At 39.4% G+C, this 25,860-nt stretch overlaps 3 protein-coding genes across 5 annotated transcripts in view; 2 read left to right on the plus strand and 1 right to left on the minus strand.

Moving 5' to 3' along the window:
* col4a2 (collagen, type IV, alpha 2) overlaps nt 1-13,663 on the plus strand; it is a 59,664-nt gene extending 46,001 nt beyond the window's left edge. For 2 of the 3 annotated variants that reach the window (XM_083535752.1, XM_083535753.1), the window contains exons 22-48: nt 3-154; nt 242-314; nt 413-519; nt 666-849; nt 1,194-1,238; nt 1,812-1,886; nt 1,992-2,090; nt 2,194-2,415; nt 2,528-2,689; nt 2,810-2,980; nt 5,434-5,577; nt 5,694-5,822; nt 6,773-6,954; nt 7,068-7,131; nt 7,325-7,399; nt 7,524-7,631; nt 7,742-7,849; nt 9,056-9,127; nt 9,728-9,853; nt 9,959-10,075; nt 10,237-10,398; nt 10,582-10,680; nt 10,796-10,942; nt 11,071-11,187; nt 11,491-11,682; nt 11,784-12,070; nt 12,155-13,663. In XM_083535752.1, the coding sequence (XP_083391878.1) occupies nt 3-154; nt 242-314; nt 413-519; nt 666-849; nt 1,194-1,238; nt 1,812-1,886; nt 1,992-2,090; nt 2,194-2,415; nt 2,528-2,689; nt 2,810-2,980; nt 5,434-5,577; nt 5,694-5,822; nt 6,773-6,954; nt 7,068-7,131; nt 7,325-7,399; nt 7,524-7,631; nt 7,742-7,849; nt 9,056-9,127; nt 9,728-9,853; nt 9,959-10,075; nt 10,237-10,398; nt 10,582-10,680; nt 10,796-10,942; nt 11,071-11,187; nt 11,491-11,682; nt 11,784-12,070; nt 12,155-12,409 (3,674 nt within the window). In that variant the 3' untranslated portion in view covers nt 12,410-13,663. The remainder of the gene's footprint in view (nt 1-2; nt 155-241; nt 315-412; nt 520-665; nt 850-1,193; nt 1,239-1,811; nt 1,887-1,991; nt 2,091-2,193; nt 2,416-2,527; nt 2,690-2,809; nt 2,981-5,433; nt 5,578-5,693; nt 5,823-6,772; nt 6,955-7,067; nt 7,132-7,324; nt 7,400-7,523; nt 7,632-7,741; nt 7,850-9,055; nt 9,128-9,727; nt 9,854-9,958; nt 10,076-10,236; nt 10,399-10,581; nt 10,681-10,795; nt 10,943-11,070; nt 11,188-11,490; nt 11,683-11,783; nt 12,071-12,154) is intronic. The other variant, XM_083535754.1, reaches the window with a different exon arrangement.
* On the minus strand, nt 12,699-19,778 carry rab20 (RAB20, member RAS oncogene family). The gene is made up of 2 exons (XM_083535906.1): nt 19,207-19,778; nt 12,699-15,536 (listed from the first exon to the last, which is right to left on the minus strand). The coding sequence occupies exons 1-2, from the start codon at nt 19,397-19,399 to the stop codon at nt 15,001-15,003; spliced, it is 729 nt and encodes a 242-aa protein (XP_083392032.1). The 5' UTR covers nt 19,400-19,778; the 3' UTR covers nt 12,699-15,000.
* Nucleotides 19,779-19,958: 180 nt separating this feature from the next.
* Nucleotides 19,959-25,491, plus strand: naxd (NAD(P)HX dehydratase). Its single transcript, XM_083535857.1, has 12 exons — nt 19,959-20,044; nt 20,138-21,233; nt 21,320-21,739; nt 22,083-22,227; nt 22,323-22,368; nt 22,467-22,555; nt 22,650-22,758; nt 22,863-22,913; nt 23,009-23,113; nt 23,277-23,397; nt 23,476-23,596; nt 23,686-25,491. The coding sequence occupies exons 2-12, from the start codon at nt 20,720-20,722 to the stop codon at nt 23,834-23,836; spliced, it is 1,872 nt and encodes a 623-aa protein (XP_083391983.1). The 5' UTR covers nt 19,959-20,044; nt 20,138-20,719; the 3' UTR covers nt 23,837-25,491.
* The last annotated feature ends 369 nt before the right edge of the window (nt 25,492-25,860 follow it).

Below are 25,860 nucleotides of genomic sequence, written 5' to 3' on the forward strand. Positions count from 1 at the left end.
AGGTGACCATGGTCATTGCGAATGCATTTTGCAAACCTCCCCTCGTGGACCCCCTGGCCCTGCTGGTGATCAGGGTGACCTTGGAATAGAGGGCGAGTTGGGTCCGCAGGGTGATCCGGGAGACATGGGTCTCAAAGGAATTAGTGGTCTGCCTGTGAGTTACCAGTTGACAACATGTTCCATATAGATTTAAATCCTGTATGCATATTGTGAACCATCTGCAATTATAACTTCTTTTCAGGGCTTTCCTGGGCCACTAGGTTTCCCTGGACCTAAAGGAATTAAGGGAGATCAAATAGAGGTTAAAGAAAAAGGTACACCTTGTTATTATAATGGTTATAAAGTTTAGTTCAATCAAAGAAAAACAAAGTAGTATTAATGTATGTGTACCTTTAATTATAAAATTTAACAGGAGCACCTGGAGATCCAGGAGAACGAGGGGGACGAGGTGAACAAGGAACTCAGGGCAGACCTGGGACTAGTGGAATAGATGGTACCCCTGGGTTTGAAGGCCTTCCTGTGAGTTTCTTATTAGCAACAACATGCACTGATTTCATTTTAAGTGGTCTCTAAAATTACAAAAAAAACTGCCACGGTGCATCCTGTTTACATAACACTAGCTGTAATTTACAATGTACAATTTGTAATGTACAATTTGTTTGCAGGGAGAAAGGCCAGTTGGTGAACCTGGAGATAAGGGTTACCCAGGCAAACCAGGTCAACGAGGCATCCCAGGACAAGAAGGGGAACACGGTCAAGTAATCGGAGGTGTTAAAGGTGTTAAGGGTATAACTGGTGATGCAGGATTAGATGGTTATGATGGAATCCCCGGCCTACAGGGTCCTTCAGGTATGCATTCAGCCTTTGCTCCTACTGTTTATTCTTCCATCATTCTCAACTTTCATTTTCATTCCGAACTTTGGGTTCAGAATGCTTAAAGTCATGGAATCTGTACATCATGGAAACAATAAACTTAAACATTTAACCTTATTCTTTGCCATTTTTATTGTGCATGAAGGATTTCTTTAATAAATGATTCCATGAGGAATTTTCCTTGAAAATTCTAAAAATGATCATTTCATAATGTGATCTCTGCTGCTGATTCAATTCCAATCAGCTTCTGTCTATCTGTCTGTATCTACTGTGGTATTATCTGCTTCTGTCGGTCATCATCTCTTGCTTGCCATTTGAAGGAGACTGTAGTCTACAAGGAGAAGGAGGCAAATGGATTACAGCAGGTAGCTAGATCGATGACAAGTCAAATTCCCTCTCAATAACTCTTTTCTTTTTTAGTGCTTCGCAGTCACTTTTTTTTTTGCTCACAATCACTGTTAATGCTTTGGGCATTATTAACCTTTCTCCTATTTAATTTTATTCATCCACAAATATTCTTGTGACACTATGTTATATGCTTTGTTTCACACTCGACAATGAGTCGCATGTGATTTAGGCGTTGTATAATACAGGGGTTCCCAAACGTTTTGAGCAAATGACCCCAAATTAACCAATTAAAACCCCATTCACATTTTTTCAATTTTTTAATTTAGGGCTTCAGTTCTTGTATGTTTTTTTTTTTTTTTTTTTATGTCTATTGTGTCACTGTGTGAGAGAAAGAGAGATTTGTCCAAGCAAGATATATTTTCTTCCAATCAAGGACCCTTGCTATAACATGTCAGTTGTTCTTATTATTGTTCATATTTAGTTGTTATTTATGCAAAACAAGCAATGAACTTTATCCTGGTGTTTATTTTAAGTGTATGAATGATGATTTTCTTGTCATTACATATCTTATGTGTTTGGTATATCCCTAGGGGATTGTCAAGCAGTTTCTGGACCTCAGGGGGAGAGAGGACCTCCCGGGCAGCCTGGATTGGAGGGAATGCCAGGTAACTTTTTATAATATTTAAATGTATGTACTTTACTGGTATCTGTAATGTTAACAGTCCCATAATCCCGATGTTAACAGACCTGGTTATGTCTGTGTGTTCTAGGATTACCTGGTCCAAAAGGATTTGCAGGAGATAGAGGCAAGATAGGACCTCAAGGAGCTCAAGGAGACCAGGGATTTGGAGGCCCCTCTGGAAAACCAGGTTTTTGTCCCTACATACACTCAGACATTTAGGTTGTGCTTGAAAATTAACATTTATACAGTGCTTTGTATGTCATCTTATATTCTAATGGTTTTCCTTACAGGTTTTATTGGACCCCGGGGAGAAGCTGGAAGTACTGGACCAAAAGGGTTGAAAGGTTCTTCTGGTATACCTGGTAGGCCAGGACTTAATGGTGAACCTGGACAAAAGGGTCCTAATGGTGAAGCACTAGGAGCATCTCCTGGGCCCCCAGGTGAACGTGGACCACCAGGACAGCAGGGGATAAAAGGTCCCCCTGGAGATCCTGGCACAGCTGGATACCCAGGTAAGGAAGAACTTGATAATAAGGTTGGTTGTGGACTATTACATTATAACTTTGGATTTTATAAACATATTCTATAAATACAGGGATTTATTTTAACTTTGGTACACTACAGGCATGGAGGGAATGCCAGGAATGATTGGGAAGAAAGGTGAATCAGGTCCCCCAGGCTTACAGGGGGAAAGAGGAAAACTTGGACCAGCAGGAACATTTGGGTTTCCTGGGAACCCTGGTCAGATAGGATCCTCTGGACCTCCTGGCAAAACAGGACTACCAGGTATATAATAATATAATTAATATTTCTTTCTTTCTCATTAGACAACTTTTATAGTTTTCTGTTATTGGACAAAAAAGTCAATTCATAATAGTAATAATATATATTTTCTGTTCTTCAAAGGGCCTAGTGGAGAAACAGGCCATCGAGGAAATGTTGGTCCTCCAGGTCCCATAGGAGTAAAAGGTGTTAAGGGAGAACCCGGAAGTGATTCAGGTCCAGGAGATTATGGAACACGTGGAGATCCAGGAGACCCTGGACATGTAGGGAGGACTGGTGTTATTGGGCTTAAAGGTCAGAATATTAAAATGTTCAAATGAAAAACAAATATAATGTGTAGAATAAGGTGCAAATGACACATTATAGATATTTTTTCATTTTACTAAAATTTTTATTTCTTGAGAACAAAAATTTCACATGATATTAAAAACAGATCCACTATTTATATTGAAACAAGATTACACAAGCATAAATTACCATCCAGACTTATTTTTATTTCTTCATGTTATGCCTAAGTTGAGCACAAATTTTAGCCAGTTGTCAAATATACAGTGGGTACGGAAAGTATTCAGACCCCCTTACATTTTTCACTCTTTGTTATATTGCAGCCATTTGCTAAAATCATTTAAGTTCATTCTTCTTCCTTAATGAATGTACACACAGCTCCCCATATTGACAGAAAAACACAAAATTGTTGACATTGTTGCAGATTTATTAAAAAAGAAAAACTGAAATATCACATGGTCCTAACTATTCAGACCCTTTGCTGTGACACTCATATATGTAACTCAGGTGCTTTCCATTTCTTCTGATCATCCTTGAGATGGTTCTACACCTTCATTTGAGTCCAGCTGTGTTTGATTATACTGATTGGACTTGATTAGGAAAGCCACACACCTGTCTATATAAGACCTTCCAGATCACAATGCATGTCAGAGCAAATGAGAATCATGAGGTCAAAGGAACTGCCTGAAGAGCTCAGAGACAGAATTGTGGCAAGGCACAGATCTGGCCAAGGTTACAAAAAGATTTCTGCTGCACTTAAGGTTCCTAAGAGCACAGTGGCCTCCATAATCCTCAAATGGAAGACGTTTGGGACGACCAGAACCCTTCCTAGAGCTGGCCGTCCGGCCAAACTGAGCTATCGGGGGAGAAGAGCCTTTGTGAGAAAGGTAAAGAAGAACCCAAAGATCACTGTGGCTGAGCTCCAGAGATGCAGTCAGGAGATGGGAGAAAGTTGTAGAAAGTCAACCATCACTGCAGCCCTCCACCAGTCGGGGCTTTATGGCAGAGTGGCCCGATGGAAGCCTCTCCTTAGTGTAAGACACATGAAAGCCCGCATGGAAAAACACTAAAAAAACACCTGAAGGACTCCAAGATGGTGAGAAATAAGATTCTCTGGTCTGATGAGACCAAAATAGAACTTTTTGGCCTTAATTCTAAGCGGTATGTGTGGAGAAAACCAGGCACTGCTCATCACCTATCCAATACAGTCCCAACAGTGAAGCATGGTGGTGGCAGCATCATGCTGTGGGGGTGTTTTTCAGCTGCAGGGACAAGACGACTGGTTGCAATCGAGGGAAAGATGAATGCGGCCAAGTACAGGGATATCCTGGACAAAAACCTTCTCCAGAGTGCTCTGGACCTCAGACTGGGCCGAAGGTTTACCTTCCAACAAGACAATGACCCTAAGCACACAGCTAAAATAACGAAGGAGTGGCTTCACAACAACTCCGTGACTGTTCTTGAATGGCCCAGCCAGAGCCCTGACTCAAACCCAATTGAGCATCTCTGGAGAGACCTAAAAATGGCTGTCCACCAACGTTTACCATCCAACCTGACAGAACTGGAGAGGACCTGCAAGAAGGAATGGCAGAGGATCCCCAAATCCAGGTGTGAAAGACTTGTTGCATCTTTCCCAAAAAGACTCCTGGCTGTATTAGATCAAAAGGGGGCTTTTACTAAATACTGAGCAAAGGGTCTGAATACTTAGGACCATGTGATATTTCAGTTTTTCTTTTTTAATAAATCTGCAACAATGTCAACAATTCTGTGTTTTTATGTCAGTATGGGGAGCTGTGTGTACATTCATGAGGAAGAAGAATGAACCTAAATGATTTTAGCAAATGGCTGCAATATAACAAAGAGTGAAAAATTTAAGGGGGTCTGAATACTTCCCGTACCCACTGTATTTCTATACAGTAAAATTTCTAATTGTGAACTATCTAAAATGTCAGCCTTTAAATAGTTCTAATAGTTTCTATCAGTACAATGGTTAGATATTTTTGACACAATTTAGGTCTAATTTTTATTTCTGCAACTGTTTTCCGATGAGAATTACAAGGCTCACGTAAGTGTCCGCTTTCATGCTTCAAATGCAGTGCATCCACTTGTGGACAGTGTCAAATGAACTAAACCATGAGTTACAGATATGAGAGTAAATTTGTTTTGAAAAGTGCAAAGGAAAAAAGGAAAACTGGAATGACCAATTATAAACCAACTAAATTCTCAGCAAAAGTTTTTCTAAAATGTTTTTACTCATCCTTATTAATCAATATCAAGCAGTTGAATCACTTTAATTCATTTGTAAATCTGCAAGTCAAAATGTTATTGTTGCACATGAATCTTTAAAATCTAAAGAATATTGTCTACACTTTTTATTTGGAAGAATATATGTCTGAAATTGGGTTCACATGATCCTTAACAAAATATTTTGTATAGCTATTAATATTTATTTCTCTTTACAGGTATAAAGGGCTCAGAAGGCATGCCAGGTTTCCCAGGAATGGTAGGAAATCCTGGTCTAAAAGGCCTTTCAGGAGAGATAGGGCCAGTAGGATTTCCAGGACTAAAAGGAGAGAAAGGAGGCTTGGGCCTACAGGGAGAAAAAGGTTCTAATTCTTTTTAAAAATAATGACATGTACATGTTCTAAATATTGTATTGTTTGCAATGATAATAATTATGTCTCGAAGATCACACTTTTTCATTTTGAATATTCTTTGTTAGGTGAAAGAGGAGTTATGGGCCCTCAAGGTAACATGTCTGTTACACAACTTAGACACATGAAAGAGGTTATGAAGGGTGCAAAAGGTGACCATGGACATGAAGGAGATCCAGGTTTCACTGGTCCCCGAGGTGAGTACTCTTATTAAAATTAGTCTTATTACACTGAGCATGGAAAAGTGACAAAGATAAAAAAAAAAATGTCATTGTATGTTTAATATGAAAAATTTAAAAAACATTTTATTATATTGTATGTCTTTGGATGCAGTAGTATGAAATTTTCGCTTCACTAGAACAGGGAGACCCAAACCTGCTCCAGCATTACAATGCCTATGTGCACAAAGCAAGCTCGATAAAGTTAGGGTTTACATGGGTTAGAGTGATGGACCTTGAGTGGCCTGCTATTGAGCTCTGGCTTTAACCCAAGTGATCACCTTTGGGATGAATTGGAACACTGACTGCACCTCAGGCCTCCTTATCCTATATTTGTAGTACCCTTGTGGCTGGATGAGCACAAATCTTCACAAGCACATTTTAAAATCTAGTGGAACAAATTTTATAATATCAAGTAAATCTTATAATCAGGTGTCTACAAACTCTGTCCGTATAGTACATTTACGGCATTTAGCAGACACCCCATCCAGCCTGACGTATATTTTAATATCCTGTATTATATGTAGTATGTATTTCAATATCCTAAATCTAATAGTCTTCTAAAATATTATTAATTCAGTGGCTTTTAAAATTGTAATCTTGTGTATGTAAAATAAATCTTTGTCAGCAAAATCCTTGAATTTGTGTACCACTAAACTTTAAATTAAAATTGAATGTTATACTGTGTTATAATTAACAATAGGTACTGTACAACATTCTATCACATTCACTGCAAAGAAACTAACAGTGTAGATCAGACTGTAGAGAACATATCAATCAATTGTCTTAGCAATTGGTAGCTATCCATATACTGTAAAATATAATAATAATAAAATAATGAAATGAGAAATGTACTAAATTTAATGTTTTAAAGGAAACATAACTCGAATGCATGTAAACAAACTGATTTTTTTGCTTTTACATTTTAGGTTTCAAAGGTTTGCAAGGGCTTCCAGGAAAAGATGGGTTCCATGGATTACCTGGTCTACCCAGCATTACAAAAGGTGTGAAAGGACAGACTGGAGCTCAGGGGCTTCCTGGTCAGAAAGGGATGCCAGGCATTCAAGGGCCTCCAGGAATTCATGGATTTCATGGATCAACTGGAACTAGGGTAATACTCTGCCCCAATACAGCACAACATCAGCATTTTTAAAATGTCTTTAAGTAATGTATGATGTTTTGTGAATTTAAGTTTTTGTGGTCAATAATAACTTAATATCCTAGGGGGACAAAGGTTCACCTGGTGCTTATGGACCAACAGGTGAAGTTGGATTCAAAGGCATCAAAGGTAATATTGAGCTTTGCTTACACTATCTTTTTGTACTTCACTGTCTAATACTTTAAATTAAAGATGATTTGTGCAGCAACAATTTACAAATGATAATCCTGTAATCATAGCCTTCAATAAAATCTCTGACCAACATGTCTGACCATCAACTCACATCTGTAAATCATTGCTAAGTGAGATTGTTCTGCTTCAGGTGACCAGGGTGATGTTATCGATCTTCCGGGAGCCACAGGAATCAGGGGGGAAACTGGGCCTCTTGGACCTTTAGGTGAGGCTGTACAGTACTTAGTCATTACCTGGGGATAAAAAGTCCAAATGATTATTTTTAGCAACATGTTTGTGGAATGATGCTGAGGATTTTCTTATACACATAATGTATTGTACCTCTTCAGGTCAAAAAGGTTCCATAGGTGACCCTGGAGTTAGAGGAACTCCTGGTTTCGATGGCATTGTCGGAATTAAAGGGACTCAGGGTGAGCCTGGAAGACAAGGCTTACCAGGTAAGAAAATCCACTCATAATGAATGAATGTGTTAAACTATTTTATTTCAAATACCAGGTGATTCTTAAACATAAGAAATCACGCTTTACTGGAACTGTTCTTTCATCAGGTGCTGATGGTCAACCTGGGTTTCCAGGAAACCAGGGTTCTAAGGGCTGGCCTGGACCACCAGGAAAGGCAGGGGCCCCTGGTAAACAAGGTCATTTGGGACAAATAGGTATGTTTAATCCAAAATACAAATATACAAAAATGTACAATTAATTATTTTATGCAATACCCATTATCTGTAATACAAGTTTCTGGTTATCACTTACATTTTAGCAGCTTTATTTATATATATATATATATATATATATATATATATATATATATATTTCTCACAAACACAAACAAAGTACAAACCCCTTGTCCTAAAGACCTACATGTTTACAATGTGCCCACACCAGAGGCTCCTTCCATATTATATCCTTCCATATATCTTCATCATACCAATAATGTTTTTCTATGTTTACCAAGCTTTTTTGAATGTAGGTATTGACACATTTGTATCATCCACACTACATGTCCCTGTTAATGGGCTGTTACTATAGAATGATAACATATTAGAACAAGTACAGTGCATTTAGAAAAAAGTTAAGACCCCCTTTACTTTTTAAAAATTATGTTGCAGTCTTTTACTACAATAGTTCGAATTATTATTTTTTTCTGATTAGTCTACACTCAGTACCCCATAATGACAAAGTGAAAACAGAAATGTCTGTAAATTTATTATATACATACAAGTAAGTATTTAGATCCTTTGCCACAACACTTGAAATTTAGCTCAGGTTGCTCAGAATCAGGTTTAATGGACAAGTGTGTTGACACACACAAGGAATTTGGTTTCAGCTGTTAGTAACTCTCAAAGTATAGAAATAAATAAAACTATACACTTAGCTTAGACTATAACGAGACAAAACAGACAAGACAAAAGCAGACTATACAAGACAAGAAAGACAATGTAAGACAATATAGACAGTATGAGGATTAAATAGGGATACAGATTATATGACAGATCAGTAATGTACATAAAGTGAGAGTGCATGGTAATGCTTCTTTTGATTGTTGCTGAGATGTTTCCACACCTTGCTTAAAGTCCACCTGTGGTCAATTTAATTGATTAGACATAATTTGACACTGCCAAAAGCACTAAAAGTTTGTTAAATGACCATGCATTAACATTTAAAATTTCTCACACCCACCTATACTTGTCCAGTATATTATGTCCAGTAGCCATTGAGAACAATGAAGCTTTATTTTTCAATTTTTTTTTGCACTTAGTAATGACTAAAATGAAAATGCAATGTGACATGCTGTGGGTTCACTAATAAAGTTGCAATAAAATAAACATTTGCAACAAAAAAATATTTTCTTTCTTTTTCAGGTTTTCCTGGCTTTGATGGCATTTCAGGATTGCATGGCCTTAAAGGTCAAAAGGGCCTTCAAGGTGTTGCAGGTATGTCTTAAACTTTCTTTAGTTATTTAAAAGTAATCTTTTTTAATTGATGTACCAAAATTGGTAGAGAGGACAGCCAAATGTTTGGTCAGAATACTGAATGCTTAGTATAACAAATCCTAAATACCAAAATAAAGGTATATTTCCTAAACTATTCAATGTCTTATCTTTTTAGCTCTAATACATAGCAATGTGCAATTTAGAATTTGTTGCCTAATGATCAGGTTAATTGTAAGGAGTTACATGTCACTTACATTTATTGGCTGGGGGTAAATGCAATCAATTTTGATCATCTATAAATCCATCTTTTTGATTGTGAGAGGAAAACAATTTTTACTCTCTTGGTTATTTTCCCTCTTTTTTTCCCTGTTCTACTTGTTTTTGTTGACCAGAGAATCATGTCATGTGATTGAGGAGCTTGCAATTAGTAAAAAATCTAATTCATCGAAAAGATTTGCCATGCAAATAATTTATACTATTTTATTATTATTATTATTATTATTATTATTATTATTATTATTATTATTATTATTATTTACTATAGCCTTGTCTTTTTAGCCAGCTTTTGTTCCCAATGCCTATAATATATACTCTTGTTAGGTCTTAATGATTTGGGGGAACCAGGTGAGGATGGGGTAAAAGGAGAGAAAGGAAATGCAGGTATTCCCAACACAGAGACTGGTATCCCTGGAGCTCATGGGCTGAAAGGTTCAATAGGAGATCCAGGTGGGTCACCATTAAGCTTTTATGTTCTCTCTGATTTTGAAATAGTGAAATTTCTAATTAACCTTTAAACTTAAATTCTAAACTAAAAATACTGAACTGTTTTAGGTGATCAGGGTGAGCCAGGCCCTCCAGGAGAGCAAGGGCCCCCAGGAGCACAGGGAATTCCTGGCAGAAAGGGTCTATCAGGAGACCCAGGTTTACCTGGTCAGAAAGGTTTTCTAGGTAAAGTATTAGAAATACAATATTAGAACATGCTAAGATTACATTGGGGGTTAGCAACATTAGCACATATTTCCCACAGTGATAAAGCTCATAATATTGCAACAGAAATCAGCCTATATGTTTGTAGTCTGATCAGCCTTTCTGATCCTTTTTTTGTTTAGGCCCCCCCGGAAAGATTGGTCTTCCAGGTTTTCCAGCTCCACCTGGAACTGAAGGAGATCGTGGCACTCAAGGCGATCTCGGCTTCTTAGGACCAAAAGGGCTGTTAGGAAACACAGGAGACAAAGGATTTTCTGGAGAGTCTGGTGTACCAGGAGGAAAAGGTATGACCCAAAACAACAGAAATTTAATTTGTATTATAGTAATTGAAAACATTACACTTTAAATGTCCTTTTCTTTTACTATAGACTAGGTATTTGTCTGATCTAGACTGTGCCCCTGATTTTTTTTTTTTTTTTTTTTCTTTTTTTTTTTTTTTTTTTTTTTTTTTATAAAATTGGTTACAGGTATAAAGGGAGAAATGGGAGACATGGGTGTCCCAGGACCGACTGGTTTACAAGGTGACAGAGGCCCTGCTGGATCAAAAGGAGGAACTGGACCACCAGGTTTTCTTTCTTTTTTTATTTAAAATTAGAATTTTTTTTGGCAAACTGAATTCCTATGTTCAGATGTTTGTGTATAACAAAAATAACTCTAACACTAAGGTATTACCTCTCTCAGGTCCACCCGGCCTCCCTGGTGCCAAAGGACTCCCTCCAGTTCCTGTGAAGGTGCCAGGGGAGAGAGGGCCCCCTGGTCCACCTGGTAACCAAGGAACACAAGGAGTAAGAGGGGAGTTAGGCCCTGTGGGAGACCCTGGAGATCAGGGTAAATTCAATGTTCAAAAATCTAAATATTAAACAATTTGTTTATTTTAGGTCTGAAATAAAAATGGCTACTCTTTCATTAAATAAAATTAGAGTTAAAGTTTCTTTACTGTTTTTTTCTTGTCCTAGGTTATAATGGACCACAAGGGCAAAAGGGGATGCCAGGGCTGCCTGGAATACCAGGAACACCAGGTTTCCGTGGGGATGATGGACCAATCGGACACCGAGGTCTTCAGGGTCTAGAAGGTGAAGCTTACAGAAATCTTGAATAAGCTGGTGTGATAAGTTTAAATAAATTAAAAAAGATATTATGTCTCAATTTAGGATATTCAAGCAGTGGCTTGCTTCTTAATAAGCAAGAATTTTGTAAGTGACCTGCACGGCTGTTGAAGAGCAGTCACTATAGACTTGTAAATATAAATGTAGTGAACATTAAGACATGCTTTATGGGGTTGTTACCTATTAGCCTAGAATATAAAAGGCTTTAACAAATAAATTAAATAATTGTGATCAGTTTAATTTTGTCTACGGGAAATGTTTACATTTTAGGAAACCGTGGCCGTTCTGGTAATCCTGGTCTGCCAGGTATGCCTGGACGCAGTGTCAGTGTTGGGTACCTTCTGGTGAAACACAGTCAGTCTGATCAGACTCCAATGTGCCCTGTTGGAATGTCCAAATTGTGGGATGGCTACAGCTTACTTTACTTTGAAGGACAGGAGAAAGCTCATAATCAGGACCTAGGTAAGTAAATAAGGCTTCATCTGTATGCCAATTATTGACACTGAAGCTATATATAATCAATACATATCAGGTTCTTAAATATTCGCTACTATGTTATCCAGGTCTGGCAGGCTCTTGTCTCCGTCGTTTTAACACCATGCCATTCCTGTATTGCAACCCTGGTGACGTATGCTACTATGCTAGTCGTAACGATAAGTCCTATTGGCTCTCTACTACTGCCTCCATTCCCATGATGCCTGTGGAAGAGTCAGAAATAAAGCCCTATATCAGCCGTTGCTCAGTATGTGAGGCTCCATCAGTGGCTATAGCTGTACACAGTCAGGATATAACTATCCCACAATGCCCTGCAGGCTGGAGAAGCTTATGGATTGGCTACTCCTTTCTTATGGTGAGCATTTAGACATTTGCCATTTGTGATGGACAATATCATATCACACTATGTTCTTTACCAAAATGTGTCTTTTATACACAGCATACAGCAGCTGGAGATGAAGGAGGCGGCCAGTCTCTGGTGTCTCCAGGCTCGTGTCTGGAGGATTTCCGCACCACTCCCTTCATTGAGTGTAATGGAGCGAAGGGTAGCTGTCACTACTTCTCTAACAAGCACAGTTTCTGGCTAACATCCATTGACCAGTCTTTCCACAGTTCCCCTGAGTCTGAGACACTTAAAGCTGGACAGCTCCTCTCGCGAATCAGTCGATGCCAAGTCTGCATGAAAAACCTGTAACTTGTATGAACTTGACGGTGTAGCCATTTTTATGTGCAGCTCAGTCCAGAACGCCTGGTAGGGTTTCACAGAGCTCATAGTAACTACTAAGTTGATAAACCAAACAGGATTGTTGACAAAGATTTGGTTAACAGCTCACATAAATTGTGTAATTACATACTTTTACACTATCAAGGAGAGTTTTTAGTATTAGTTTTTTTTTTTCTTCTTCAATATGTACCCCTCCCTATGTGCCTAAGGACTGAAGATGTGTAAATGTGTTGAAAGGAGAGGTCAAAGAAGCATCAGAAACTTTAGAATTGTTTTAACTTTACTCATTTGAAATGGTGCTTTTTCTAACTTATTACCTCACTCATAAGCGAGATTGTGTAATTGATATTACAAAGTACATCATACAGCAAAACCAAAGACGCCCATATTAATGCACTGCTTCCCTTATATTCATCTATGTGTCACACTTCCTGTAGCCTTTAGAACCTCTGTGTGAGTTATTCAACAGCCAATCGCCTTTCACTATAAACTATGTTTAGTTTCAAACAATACTTTCACCTTAGTGTTGCTTTATTTGTGTTTTTAATCAGTAATTTGATCAGGTATTGAACTGTTTTACTAACACTCTTTACCAAATGTACATTTTGTTTTGTGGGGAATTTGCACTTGAAATACCGTATGTCAGTATGATCATCAGTCTATGCTTCCTCAACAACTTTTGAGCACCAGCATGCACCTCTTCACAGAGCTACAGAACAGCGAGACGTTTCGCTAATATGCAAACCACAAGATAAAACTGCAAAATGCCATTTAGAACATCATGTCTTACTGAACTAAGATTATGGATTCATTTGTTTCTATTCTGTTACACAGACTGCACTGATACCTAATGAGATTTGTTTTTTCTTGTACAGTTAAGAAATAAATGAATAAATTGTTTACTACAGAAATCACATCACAAAATCTGATATTTAATGAGAAATAGACCAAATTCTTCAGGTGAATGACCCAATTTGTACTTTGATCAGCCATGCATTCCATTTGCCACTCAGAGGTGTATGTCTAGTATAGCATAGCATAGCATAGCATAGTACTTGTCTGACCATAAACAAGTAAAAGGAGTTTAAACAATGGGTCGTTGCATTAAACATTAACAAGTTAACAGTGTATTTATGTGGAATATATTTTTAGACCATGTTCTGAATAATTGTGACTGTTAGCCTTACTCAACATCAACAAAATAAATGCTTCTGTTTGTACACATTTGCTGTGTTATTTGTTTGCTTATACTATCAAGACAAGTTAATGATTATTGATTATTACATGACCATGAATGTTTTGTGGCATATTGAGTTATAAAAATGCCTACTGCTGTATGTGTAAAGGATTTTTAAACAAATATTCAACAGACAGCTTCATTACATTTACATATCACTCACAACTGTAATAAAAAAGGACGCATTTCTTTATATTAATCTGAACATATAAACCATTACAAATTGCAAAATTTTTAATAATTAATACTATTATGAGTATCTATGGTTGACAGAGTGGTGCAGCGGTTAGCATTGTCAAAGCTCCAGAAAAACAGGTTTAGTTCTGAACTCGGGTTAATGTTCATGTCCTCATGTTTCTGCGAGGTAAGTGGAATATCTTCCAGTAGGTGGAATAGTTGGCTAATAGTAGTGAATGTGTGTACACAAGGGGCTGTGTGATGGACAGGCGTCCCAGTCAGGGTTTATTCCTTCTGCCAAGTGTTCCTGGAGTAGACTTTGAATCCACTCGGTAGCAATAATTAATAGAGATAAACGTAAGATAACTTTTTGGACAGAAGTACTGTGGACAACTGAACATCTCAATCATATTTTGGTCTTCACCAAACTGTTAGTACAAAGATAAAAAGCACAGGAATTAGATTTTTTATTTATTTTTTTACCTGTAGTTTTAGGATACTTTTAAGTGGAACAAAGGCTCCAAAACCTGTTTAAAATACCATTCTGTGTGCAAAGCAATGTGCATATTGACTTAGTTTGTTTATTTGGCTTAGCTTGCACAGAGCACTAACCTCAGCTCCACTGAACATCTGAAATACAGACTGAAGGCCTCCTTATGAAACCTCATTGCATGACCTCAATATTTTCTTTTTGCTTTATTTGTGGTCTGGTATTTGTTGTTTTACCACACCACAAGGGCCAAATGAAGCTTCTCTCCCCTAGGTCACTGGCTCGTACTGTAACCGTGACAAAGATAAAAATTAGTACTAAAGATGGATAATTGAAAAGTAAGTGTATGCTAACTTACAATCGTGTTTATTTATTTTTAATGAATAAAATGCATAGTTTATATTTTTGCACATTTGGTTCAATGTTTTGTTTTGTTAATATGATAAGTGGAAGCACCAGGAATCACAGCGCATCACACAAAATTCAAAATCATCAATGACAACTCTCAACACTCATCTTTACAGATTTACTATTTTGAAATTTGGTCTTGCTTTCTAACAGAAATGGTTACAAAAGTTTATCATGAAATGTAAACAACTGTCTGTGCCTTTATTGTTTTAAAGAGTAAATCCGCATTCCTGTACTTGGTGCTCCTTCTTAAGCACAGCAGCCAGCTTTAGTCCTCTTAGCTGTGCTCGGCGCTTCCAGGTCAACCGTGGAGCTCTCGCCCTCATTCCTCTTCTTCAGAATTGAGGGCACCACCAGGTCAAAAATTGTTTCAAACAATACATCCACGTTGTAGCCAGTTTTCGCACTGGTCTCAAAGCACATGCTTTCAGCAGGTAGACAGGCCTTCTCATCCAGCCCCTTGTAATGTAGGACACGCCTATACAGAGCCATGGCGTCCTCTTTGTTCACCTGTTTGCGTTGAAGGGAAGAGGAAGAAAAAGACAAGCGTGCAGGTTCGGTCCCCTCCTCTTCCTCCGTATTTGAAGCCTGTGCATGAGAGTCAGTGAGGTCGGCTTTGTTGCCTACTATGGCAAAGATGCAGTCGGCGTTGGCAGTGTCGGTTAGGGATAGGAAGCGCTCCTCCAGCTCTACGTAGCTTTGCCAACTGGTTGTGTCATAGGTAAGAATGACTGCAGCTGCACTACGACAGTACATAGAGCCAAGGCCATGGAACTGCTCCCGACCTTTAATCAGGATAAAGAGAAAGCACACAGGAAAGGAATTAATTGATGAATTAATGAACACACTTTTTTTTTACACTTTAATAAAAAGGTTTGTATAATGTTTTAAACAATGGCAAGTGGGAAAAAAATGGCTGCTTTTTGCTGAAATCCTGGTCCTCAACACTCACAACCAGAGTACACACCTCGACACTCACAGCCACAGTACACACCTCGACACTCACAACCAGAGTACACACCTCGACACTCACAGCCACAGTACACACCTCGACACTCACAGCCACAGTACACACCTCGACACTCACAACCAGAGTACACACCTCGACACTCACAACCAGAGTACACACCTCGACACTCACAACCAGAGTACACACCTCGACACTCACAACCAGAGTACACACCTCGACACTCACAACCAGAGTACACACCTCGACACTCACAGCCACAGTACACATCTCGACACTCACAACCAGAGTTCACACCTCGACACTCACAACCACAGTACACACCTCGACACTCATAGCCACAGTACACACCTCGACACTCACAACCAGAGTACACACCTCGACACTCACAACCAGAGTACACACCTCAACACTTACAATTCACACTTCGACACCCACAGCCACAGTACACACTTCAACACTCACAGCCACAGTACACACCTCAACACCGACAGTACACACCAACAGTCACAGTACACACCTCAACACCGACAGTAAACACCAACAGTCACAGTACACACCTCAACACCGACAGTACACACCGACAGTCACAGTACACACCTCAACACCGACAGTACACACCAACACTCACAGTACACACCTTAACACTCACAGCCACAGTACACACTTCGACACCCACAGCCACAGTACACACCTCGACACTCACAACCAGAGTACACACCTCGACACTCACAGCCAGAGTACACACCTCGACACTCACAGCCAGAGTACACACCTCGACACTCACAGTACACACCAACACTCACAGCCACAGTACACACCTCAACACTCACAGTACACACCAACACTCAGCCACAGTACACATTTACTACTCTTTTTATGATATATATTTTACTACTTTTATGTTAATTTAAATTTCAATACTATTTTGCACATTGCCTCTTGCACTTTGTTCAGCACCTAAGTTCTACCTTGATACAATAACCAGGAACCTGAATGTTTTAGTCTCAGTAAGTTAAGGCCCGGACCTCAATCCAGTTTGGAATGTGTAGTAAGACTTGTTCTTTAACACACTCCATCCAATCTAAACTGACTAAGCTTTTGCAGTCTAGCCCAGAATGTCATATCACTGAATACATTCAACTGTTATTGCAGATAAAGATCAGCTTTTTTGGGGGGTAATTAACTTTGACACATACTGTGTAAATCAAATGGTAAACATTTCAGGTAAGTTCATTTTTCCATTTACTCATTATTGGTTCGAAAATTCACACTGTTCAATAAATATTAAAAAATAAGTCGCTAGTGATTACTGAAAGTTTTATGAGACACATATTACACGAGCACGTGACTCGGCTTGATGAACAAAAATCTGTAGTGCTTTAAGGTCAGCTTTCAACAGCAAGGAAACTGATTCCACAGGAAGTGGTCTAGCAGAAACAAGTATGAAAAGGGTAAGGCCACTGTTGAACGAAAGATATACACCAACCAGGCATAACATAATTACTGGTAAAGAAAATAACACCGATTATCTCTTTATCTCTTAGTGGGTGGGATATATTAGGCAGCAAGATAACATATTGTCCTCAAAGTTAATGTGTTAAAAGCAGAAAAAAGGGCAATCAAAAGGATTTGAGTTTGACAAGGGCCAAATTGTGATGGCTAAACAACTGGGTCAGAGCATCTCCAAAACTGCAGCTCTTTAGGGGATGTTCCTGGTCTGCAGTGGTCAGTATCTTTCAAAAGTGGTCCAAGGAAGGAACAGTGGTGAACCAGCGACAGGTTCATGGGCAACGAAGGTTAATTGATGCATGTCGGGAGTGAAGGCTGACCAGTGTGGTCTGATCCAACAGACGAGTTCCTGTAGCTCAAATTGCTTAAGGAGCTTGAGGGTTCAGGATTGTTTTGGCAGCAAATGGGGGACCAACACAATATTAGGTAGGTGGTCATAATGTTATGCCTGGTCGATTTAAATGAGCAAAAGTTGTGAACAGATAAAAACATATAAACTGTGTGTGAGTAAAGCGAGGTAATTACCTTTGACAACTTGTCCTGTGACAATTGGTTCACATTCTCATAGGAACAGTCTACTATGCCTGCTCTATTATAGGAAACTGAGAGACCTCATGATGTTTCAAAAGAAGGCCTTGTTGACTCAGATGCTTTGGTCGGCTGTGTACATGTGCGCTGTTTGAACACTGTACAGTCTGGGTTAATAATGATACTTTGTAAACTGAATCATATGACTTATGTCTCTGTGCCACTGCACCGTAGCTAAACACGAGGTCTCTTTAATGATTGCCAAAACACATTGTACACTCAAGACTGACGAAAAAAAACACGCAAGAGCTTGATGACTAAGACTAAAAATGTTTTCGAAAAGTGAAAGATTATTTGGGTGGTTTTTTTTTTCACTGGGTTGTCTGTTTCATTATGTATGTATGTATGTATGTATGTATGTAAGCTACAGTGTGGGAAAATAAGGAACCCCCTCAAATCAGAAACCAAAATATATGGTTCGGAATGTATGACGCACTGTGTAAAAAAAAAAAAAAAAAAAAAAAAAAAAAAAAAAAAAAAAAAAAAAGTTCGAACATTACATACTACTATAATGTGTAGCATTTCAAATATGCAGGTATTGATTGTGGATTGTTGTATGCACTTCGAATCGAACCCCAAATTAATACTGCTACATGAATAAAAATTATTAGTATGATTTATATTGTTCTTATTAGGATATCTTATTGTTTAAGCTGCCCTTGTTTCCTAAAATATAAATAAATGTTTCTATTTTATGTAGCTTTATTGAGACCGATGCATACACTCACAACAATTAATACTCACAAGTGCCCTTAAGATTATAGTAAAGATGCTACTACAAACTCAAACAATAAACAGGTGCAAATGATTTGATTGATGCTGTAAATCTGGGAACATTCTGGAAATAGTTGGCTCATCTTTCCTTAGCTGTTTAGAGTTGTGGTGGATCAAGAGCCTTTCCCTGGAATACTGGGAGTGAGGGAGGGGCATACGGTGGAAAATTGCCTGTCCATGATACACAGACACACAGACAGACACAAACACACATATAGGGGCAATTTGATCTCACTTACTGTCATGTTTTTAGAAGCCAGTTGAAACCACACAGACAATGGGACGACATGCACAAAATTTTGGGCACTAAATATTATCACTGCAAAGAACGTTTGAATGAATCAAGGTAATATTTGACATCTGTACAGTACTATCAGGAGCAGCTTAAAGCTTTTCAAGGGGGGTAGTGTTTAAGGCAGTGGACTTTGGGTTATGGTTTCAGGTACTTTAAATCTCAGCCACACCAACCTGCCACTCCTGGGCCCCTGAGCAAGAATTTCGAACCAGTGCTCAGTTGAATGAATGAGATAAATGTAAGTCGCCCTACACGTTTGTCAAATGCAAAATGAAAAATGCAAGTTTCTAAAACGGAGGCAATGAACCTCATCCCCTACCTGCAGTGTCCCATATGGAGATATTGTAGGGTCCCCACTGCTTGAGAAAGAAAGCCCCTCCAACTGTGCTCACAGTGTCCTTGAATTTCCTCTCGGTGTACCTGTGCAGCAGGGATGTCTTCCCCACGTTCATGTCACCCAGCAGGACAATCTTCACATCAGGCTTTTTTAGTTTCTTCGTGGGTTCGGCCATGGTCACCAAATCAGCACACACTCGGCTGTGGTCAAACTCTGAACACCATAATCCACTTTTTTTATCCCGTTAAAACCCAAAAATGACCGCACTTAGGGGGAAAAAGGTCCAAACGAGTGTTTGAGTCTGTTTCTCACGTGGCATGGTTGAGCTTTTACTCCAAGGGTACATATATGATTACGAGCGTTTAAAAAAAGAACGCTTTCAGTGGAATAGTATTAAACTTGGAACGGTCATGTTTAGGAAGTTCGAGTTCAACTCTCTGAAGTTCCGCCTCTTGTGGGCGTGGCCACGCATTTGCGTCTGAAAGCCGCCGGATTGTGCTACACCCTGTGACCTGTTTCATTCCAGGTCCCAAAACACGGTAAAGCAGAACACGTTTAACGTTAAATTGCGTTGTAATATGCGATATAAAAAAAAAAAAAAGAAGTCATGTCGATTGCATCGTTTGAGCTTAAAGCGAATATGTCCAATCAAAATCCAGGTTTAGCCCCTTTTCCTGCATTTTAATTGGACGCTCGAATGACGTAGCACACTCGGAGTGGGGCTTGTGTTCAGCGTGAACACGCACGCCGAAGGTGAGCTTCATGCAGCTCAAACGAGCATTCCCCAGTTTTGCTGCATCGCTCCAAAGTTGGTCCGTTGGTAAGACCAGAATCGATCACTCTTTCGAAATGGGAATATGAATGGAAGCAAAGTTGCTCATCCGGGTCTTAACTGTAGCCTTCTGTTTTGCAGTAACTCTTCTCTATGAGAAAGGAGAGAGAGGTAAATTCACACCGGGGAGAGGGGGGGTGATAGCAGCCTAGTCTACCTTCTCTAATGCCCATGATTAGCATATGTGGCTGAGGGAGGCGATGTCACTTATCACAGATAATGAATTCAAGCTGAAATTATACCTGTTCGGATCTCTAAGTCGCTCCTGTGCCCTGGTGTGTGCACTACTAAATGACGTCGAACGCACAAATCTCTGACGTGTGTGCGGGGGGGGGGGGGGGGAGCTCGGATTAAGTTTTGATAATCCGCTCTGTAATATAACGGTAACCCTATTGTCATTAGCGCTTCTGTGCAGCTGTGGTTTATTCTATTTTATTTTTTGTTTTGCTTATTATTCCGATAATCGAGACCCATTTTCCACCAGGAATTATGGCATACACGAAGAGAATTAAAAAAAAAAAAAACACTAGCTAGATAAGTAGCTAGGTTTTGGCTAACACCTGCTAGCGGAATGATTAGCTAGGTGACAGTAAATAATCGCGGTTTTCTTGACTCGGTTCCTGCCTAACAAATCCGGTTTATTTCTTTGTGCACCGCTCGATCATGTTGGTGAATCCCACTCGAGGATACCACTGGTCAGACGCGGAGACTAGAGCACTGTTGACTATTTGGGGAGAGCACGACGTGCAGACGGCGCTGGACGGAAACTTCCGAAACAGTCACGTTTACCGCGACGTGGCTGGACGTTTGGGGGACATGGGCTACGATCGGACCCCGGATCAGTGCCGGGTGCGGGTTAAGAGCCTGAAAAGGCAATATTTCCAGGCGAAAAAGGCCTCAAAGAGGAACGGCCACTATTCCAAGATCTTCAGGTTCTACAAAGACATGGAGAGGATCCTGAGCAGCAGGGTGTCAGCAGGGCTGGATGCCCATGATCTAGAGGGCATGGGTGCTGAAGGAGACGAAACCTTGGATGGCACTGAAGAAGATGGAGAGAGTGTGGACCAGCCGCATGAGTCGGACGTGGACGGTGCAGGAGAATGCTCAAACATGGACTATCCTGTGAAAATCGAGTATCCCCCTTACCCTATCCCAGTGACTGTGGGCAGCTGCAGTAGTGAGTACTTTACCAAAACACAGTTCATTAGAACATGCACAATGGCATCCAGTCACCATCTCGCCTTCTTGTATACTTTGTTCCAGATGTAGCGGATATTCCAGCAAAGCAGACCGAAGAACAGACCACCACCATGCCATCGTCTGCAGGAAGCAGGCGGCACAAAAAGCGTTTTGCAAACCTGTCGATGGAGAAGCTAATGGAGAAGTTTCTGGAGCAGAGTTTGGAGGCAGAAGAGAACTTTTATAGACTTGAGGAGCAGCGGCTCCAAGCCGAGGATCTTCGCAGGGAGACAGAGCACACGAGAGAGATGCACATGTTGCAGATGCTGGGGCAGATGTTTGCTGGTCTCACCACACCCACAGTCACGTCTTCACCTGCTCCTCAGTCCACTCGTAACTCAAAGACTGGTCCCTCTGTATCTCATTCACGTCTTTTTGGTGGCAGCCATAGCCATCAAACCTGCCAGGTCGATTATACCAACCTGAGTCCGCCAGCTGCTCCAGGTCTGCGCAGGACTGACGCCTTTCACTACTGACCTAATGTGTTCTGGTTCCGATATTTGATCGTTTATTAGGTCACTGACATCTGCCAAGAATTTTTTTCTTCATATTATAAGCATTTGCTTTCTTTTTTGTTTGTTTTCAGGGTGGTATTTAGATAGTATCATACTGCCAAAATTAGCATATTCATTCACATTGTGTGTATTAAACATCAAAGTATTATAAATACATCATTATTAGTCACATATCAAAGGGAATATACAGTATTTTTCTTTTTAGCCAAGAGCTGAAGGAATGGTCCGATGGCCTGAAGCAGTTGTTGAAATTATTCTTGTGTTTTCTGTAGTTATCCAGCGGGCATTTTCCCTGGGAGGTGTCGCACACAGAAGCATGGACATCCTGGCATTGGTCAAAAATACCATTCCTCCGCTGACGTCTAAAAAGCACAAGGGTCAAGATGGCCGCATAGGAGTCATCGGAGGATGTCAAGAGTTAGTGAGCGCTACGATTATACAGTCAACAAACGTTAAATGTGCACCAGCTCCTTTTATTTTTCCCCATCAGTAATTCTCTTCTGTTTCATTAGGTACACTGGAGCACCTTACTTTGCTGCCATTTCTGCACTGAAAATAGTATGTAGAATAATTTGTAAGCAACCTGAGTGGCACAATTTAATATTGGCCTGTATGTGACACTCATCATGTGCTGCTGCTGTTTTCGGTTTTCTTAGGGTGCGGATCTTTCCCACGTATTCTGCACCAAAGATGCTGCCCCTGTGATTAAATCTTACAGCCCTGAGCTCATAGTTCATCCTGTACTGTAAGTGCATTGATCGAATCATCTGATGCGGTTGTTATATCTACACGCACTACTGATTTGAAAGTGCATTCCTCTCTCCTGTGGAAACTTACAGAGACAGTCCCAATGCTGTGCAGGAAATAGAGAAGTGGCTGCCGAGGCTTCATAGTTTGGTAGTGGGGCCAGGCTTGGGCAGGGACGACAAGCTTCTTAATAATGCAAGGGTAAGTGCAAAATGAAGGTTGGGGAATAATCCAGTAGGCTTTTTAAGGACCTATTTATATTTGAAAGCTGTTTACCATGCATAACGTGTAATGATATTTTGTAGGAGGTTATTGAAAAGACAAAGTCAAGAGGAATTCCAATAGTCATTGATGCAGTGAGTAGGGAGGCTTTTTTCTAGGATATTACAAACATGCACTGTAGAACACCGCACAGATGAAAGTATAACGTTTAGTACGTGTTTTCGTGCAGGATGGACTTTGGTTAGTGTCCAAAGAGCCTTCAGTCGTTCAGGGATATCAAAGAGGAATCTTGACACCCAACTTCATGGAGTTCAGTCGTCTGTATGAGGCAATGGTGAGGGACGTGTTCAAACGTTTGTGTTGAATTGGTTTTGTTTTTTGTAACCATACTACTGTGAATTAGAATTCTTTGTCATTGTTATACGCTCATTTTAAGAAAGAGAACTTGGTGAGAGATTTTAGGAAATATGAACTGAGTTTCACATTTTTCATCACAGCACCATCAGCCCCTGGATAGCACTGACCTCAGGGTCACAGCGCAGCAGCTGAGCATCGCACTAGGTAACGTGACCCTGGTTTTGAAAGGGGAGGAGGACATCATCACTGACGGCAACCACGGTCAGTCAGTTTAAACTCGACCCTGTTCCCTTCTAAAGGCTTTTTATTTATATTGCATTGGGTTCCTATTGTCTTTAGTGTTAACATGCAGTCAGGAGGGAAGTGGACGTCGCTGTGGAGGACAGGGAGATTTGCTGTCTGGCTCTTTAGGAGTATTTTCCCATTGGGCATTGAGTTCATCATTAAGTACAACTGAAGGGTATGTATCTATATAAATCATCTTCTTCATCTCTCTTTGAGCCACACACAGAAATATTTGTGGTTTAATGCACATGTTTGTTTCTCCAGCATGAATCCTACACTGGTGGCTGCTTTCGGTGCTGCCTCACTGACCAGGCAGTGTAACAATCAAGCCTTTCACAAGTATGGCCGTGCTACCACCACCTCTGACATGATCCAGGAGATCTGTGCTGCCTTTAGAAAGCTGTTCGAAACCTGAACTATTTTGTCTTTGCTAAAACGCTCAGCTTTGTTCCAGGTTTTTGCAGCTTCTCTCCTGTAAGAAAAATGGATACCTGTACACACTTGCTTTTTATGGGGTTTTTTGCATACACCATTTTTTTGTGTCCACCATTGCTTCAGATTTTCCATCACTTTGATCTTCAAAACAACACCTAAATCTAAAATAGTCTAGTCTCAGTGCACAGCTTCATGTTGTGCAGGTTAGAAACAAACTTTTCAGCAATTACACCAGGCAACACAATTAGTTCCTTAATAAACAGATGTAAGCAAACGTGTCGAGTTAGTCAACCTTATTATTACCAGCATTATTGCAAGACCCAATAGTGACCTGTCATAGCAATCAAACCACAGAGCTCAAATCAGACTTTTTCTAAAGGTGTTGATTTGTTTTCTGTAACTAAAGTCATATGAATCACACACTCATTCTAATACGGTGTCTTTTCTGTAGACACGTGCACAAGATCTTGTGTGTCGGATGCTGCACACAAATTAGTTTTTAATGGGTTCAAGAAATTCTTGAATTTTTCTTTTTTTCTTTTCTAAAGCATGAGTCTCCATTGTCAGTCTGACATAAAGCCTGTTTCCGTAAAAGTTTCACTGAATCGTGACAACTGGGCATTTTTGTCTTCATTTTATTAGAGAGAGAAAAAAGAAACATTGTTGAGGAAACAAATGCTTATGGTTGTTATAAACCATAAAAGAAATACAAAAACACACCACCGAAGTTCCACAGCATTAAACACAATGTTACACATGAACAGATGTGTTCTTTTATAATCAACCAAATTGTTAGTGTTGACAAATTGCTGTATTTATAGATGGAAAAAAGCGCATTTGGACTGGTTTTGGAAAATAATCAGTAGCTGATTATTTTTCTTCCTTATGAAATATTGAAACCAGCAGTAAGTGGGATCCCTGGTCCTGTGGAAAGTCTTTCTTTTTTTTGTCCCATAACAGAGTGAAAACCAAGATGATATATTTGCATAAATGACAGTCTGTAATAAACCCCATGCATAGCATTTTCACTGTTGACACTAACAGTATCATTTAATCATTTTCATGTTCTATGATAAATCTTTTAATAGAAATGTAATATATCTGCACATTCTGTGCTTTACCCCTTGTTGTGGTTCTGAAAGTATATCACTGTGTGGTGATCGATAAAACCAACAACAACAAAAAACAAATTTTTTATTTTTTTTTTAATAAATAAATTCTGACACTCATATTGGATTTTCTTGTACAGAAATGACATAGTTCCTTTAAATCCCCACTTTCTCCCCAAGATGTGCAGTTCCTAATATATTTTGTTAACAGCCTTGGACATTACAGTGACTGGTCATATGTGCACATAATTCAGATGGAGGAACATCAAAGCAACTGCAGGTTTAATATGTTGCTTGCAAGAATCATTTCGACTGTATAAAACATTTCCATTTCAACTGTTAGTGATTCAACAAATGCACTTTTTTTTTTAACCATATGGTTCTTTTAATTTATTATATATTTAAAAAGACTTTACCATTTAGTCCTTAGGTTTAATCAATTAACATTTTAAGGAGTAATGTATAATGTTTTTTAGCATTTGGATTTTCTTGGCAGATTTACTTTCTAATAAAGTCTCAGTTAACTAATTTCTGTGGTGTTTTTTGTATGTGTTATATGTGGATATATGTGTAAATGTGTTATACATGAACTACCTAAAAATCCATGACATTTGCTTAGGATCACAGTCTACATGAAGAGTTCTGCATTTAAGCCCTTACTACTGCACACCTCAACAATGATGGGACTGTAATGAATGGACATCCGGTGCCACCCAGATGATTATGGGTTCCTTGTGAGTGTGGTTCCTCTCAAGGTTTCTTCTTACTGTTTCAGGGAGTCTTTACTTGCCACTGTCTTCACTGGCTCACTCTTATGGATAAACATATAACAATTTAATATTTTATAACCAATTTATCTTTTGTCAAACTGCTTTGGGACAAAGTCAACTGTTGA

Source organism: Silurus aristotelis, assembly GCF_946808225.1.
Source record: "Silurus aristotelis genome assembly, chromosome: 3".
In the NCBI taxonomy this organism is placed as follows: domain Eukaryota; kingdom Metazoa; phylum Chordata; class Actinopteri; order Siluriformes; family Siluridae; genus Silurus; species Silurus aristotelis.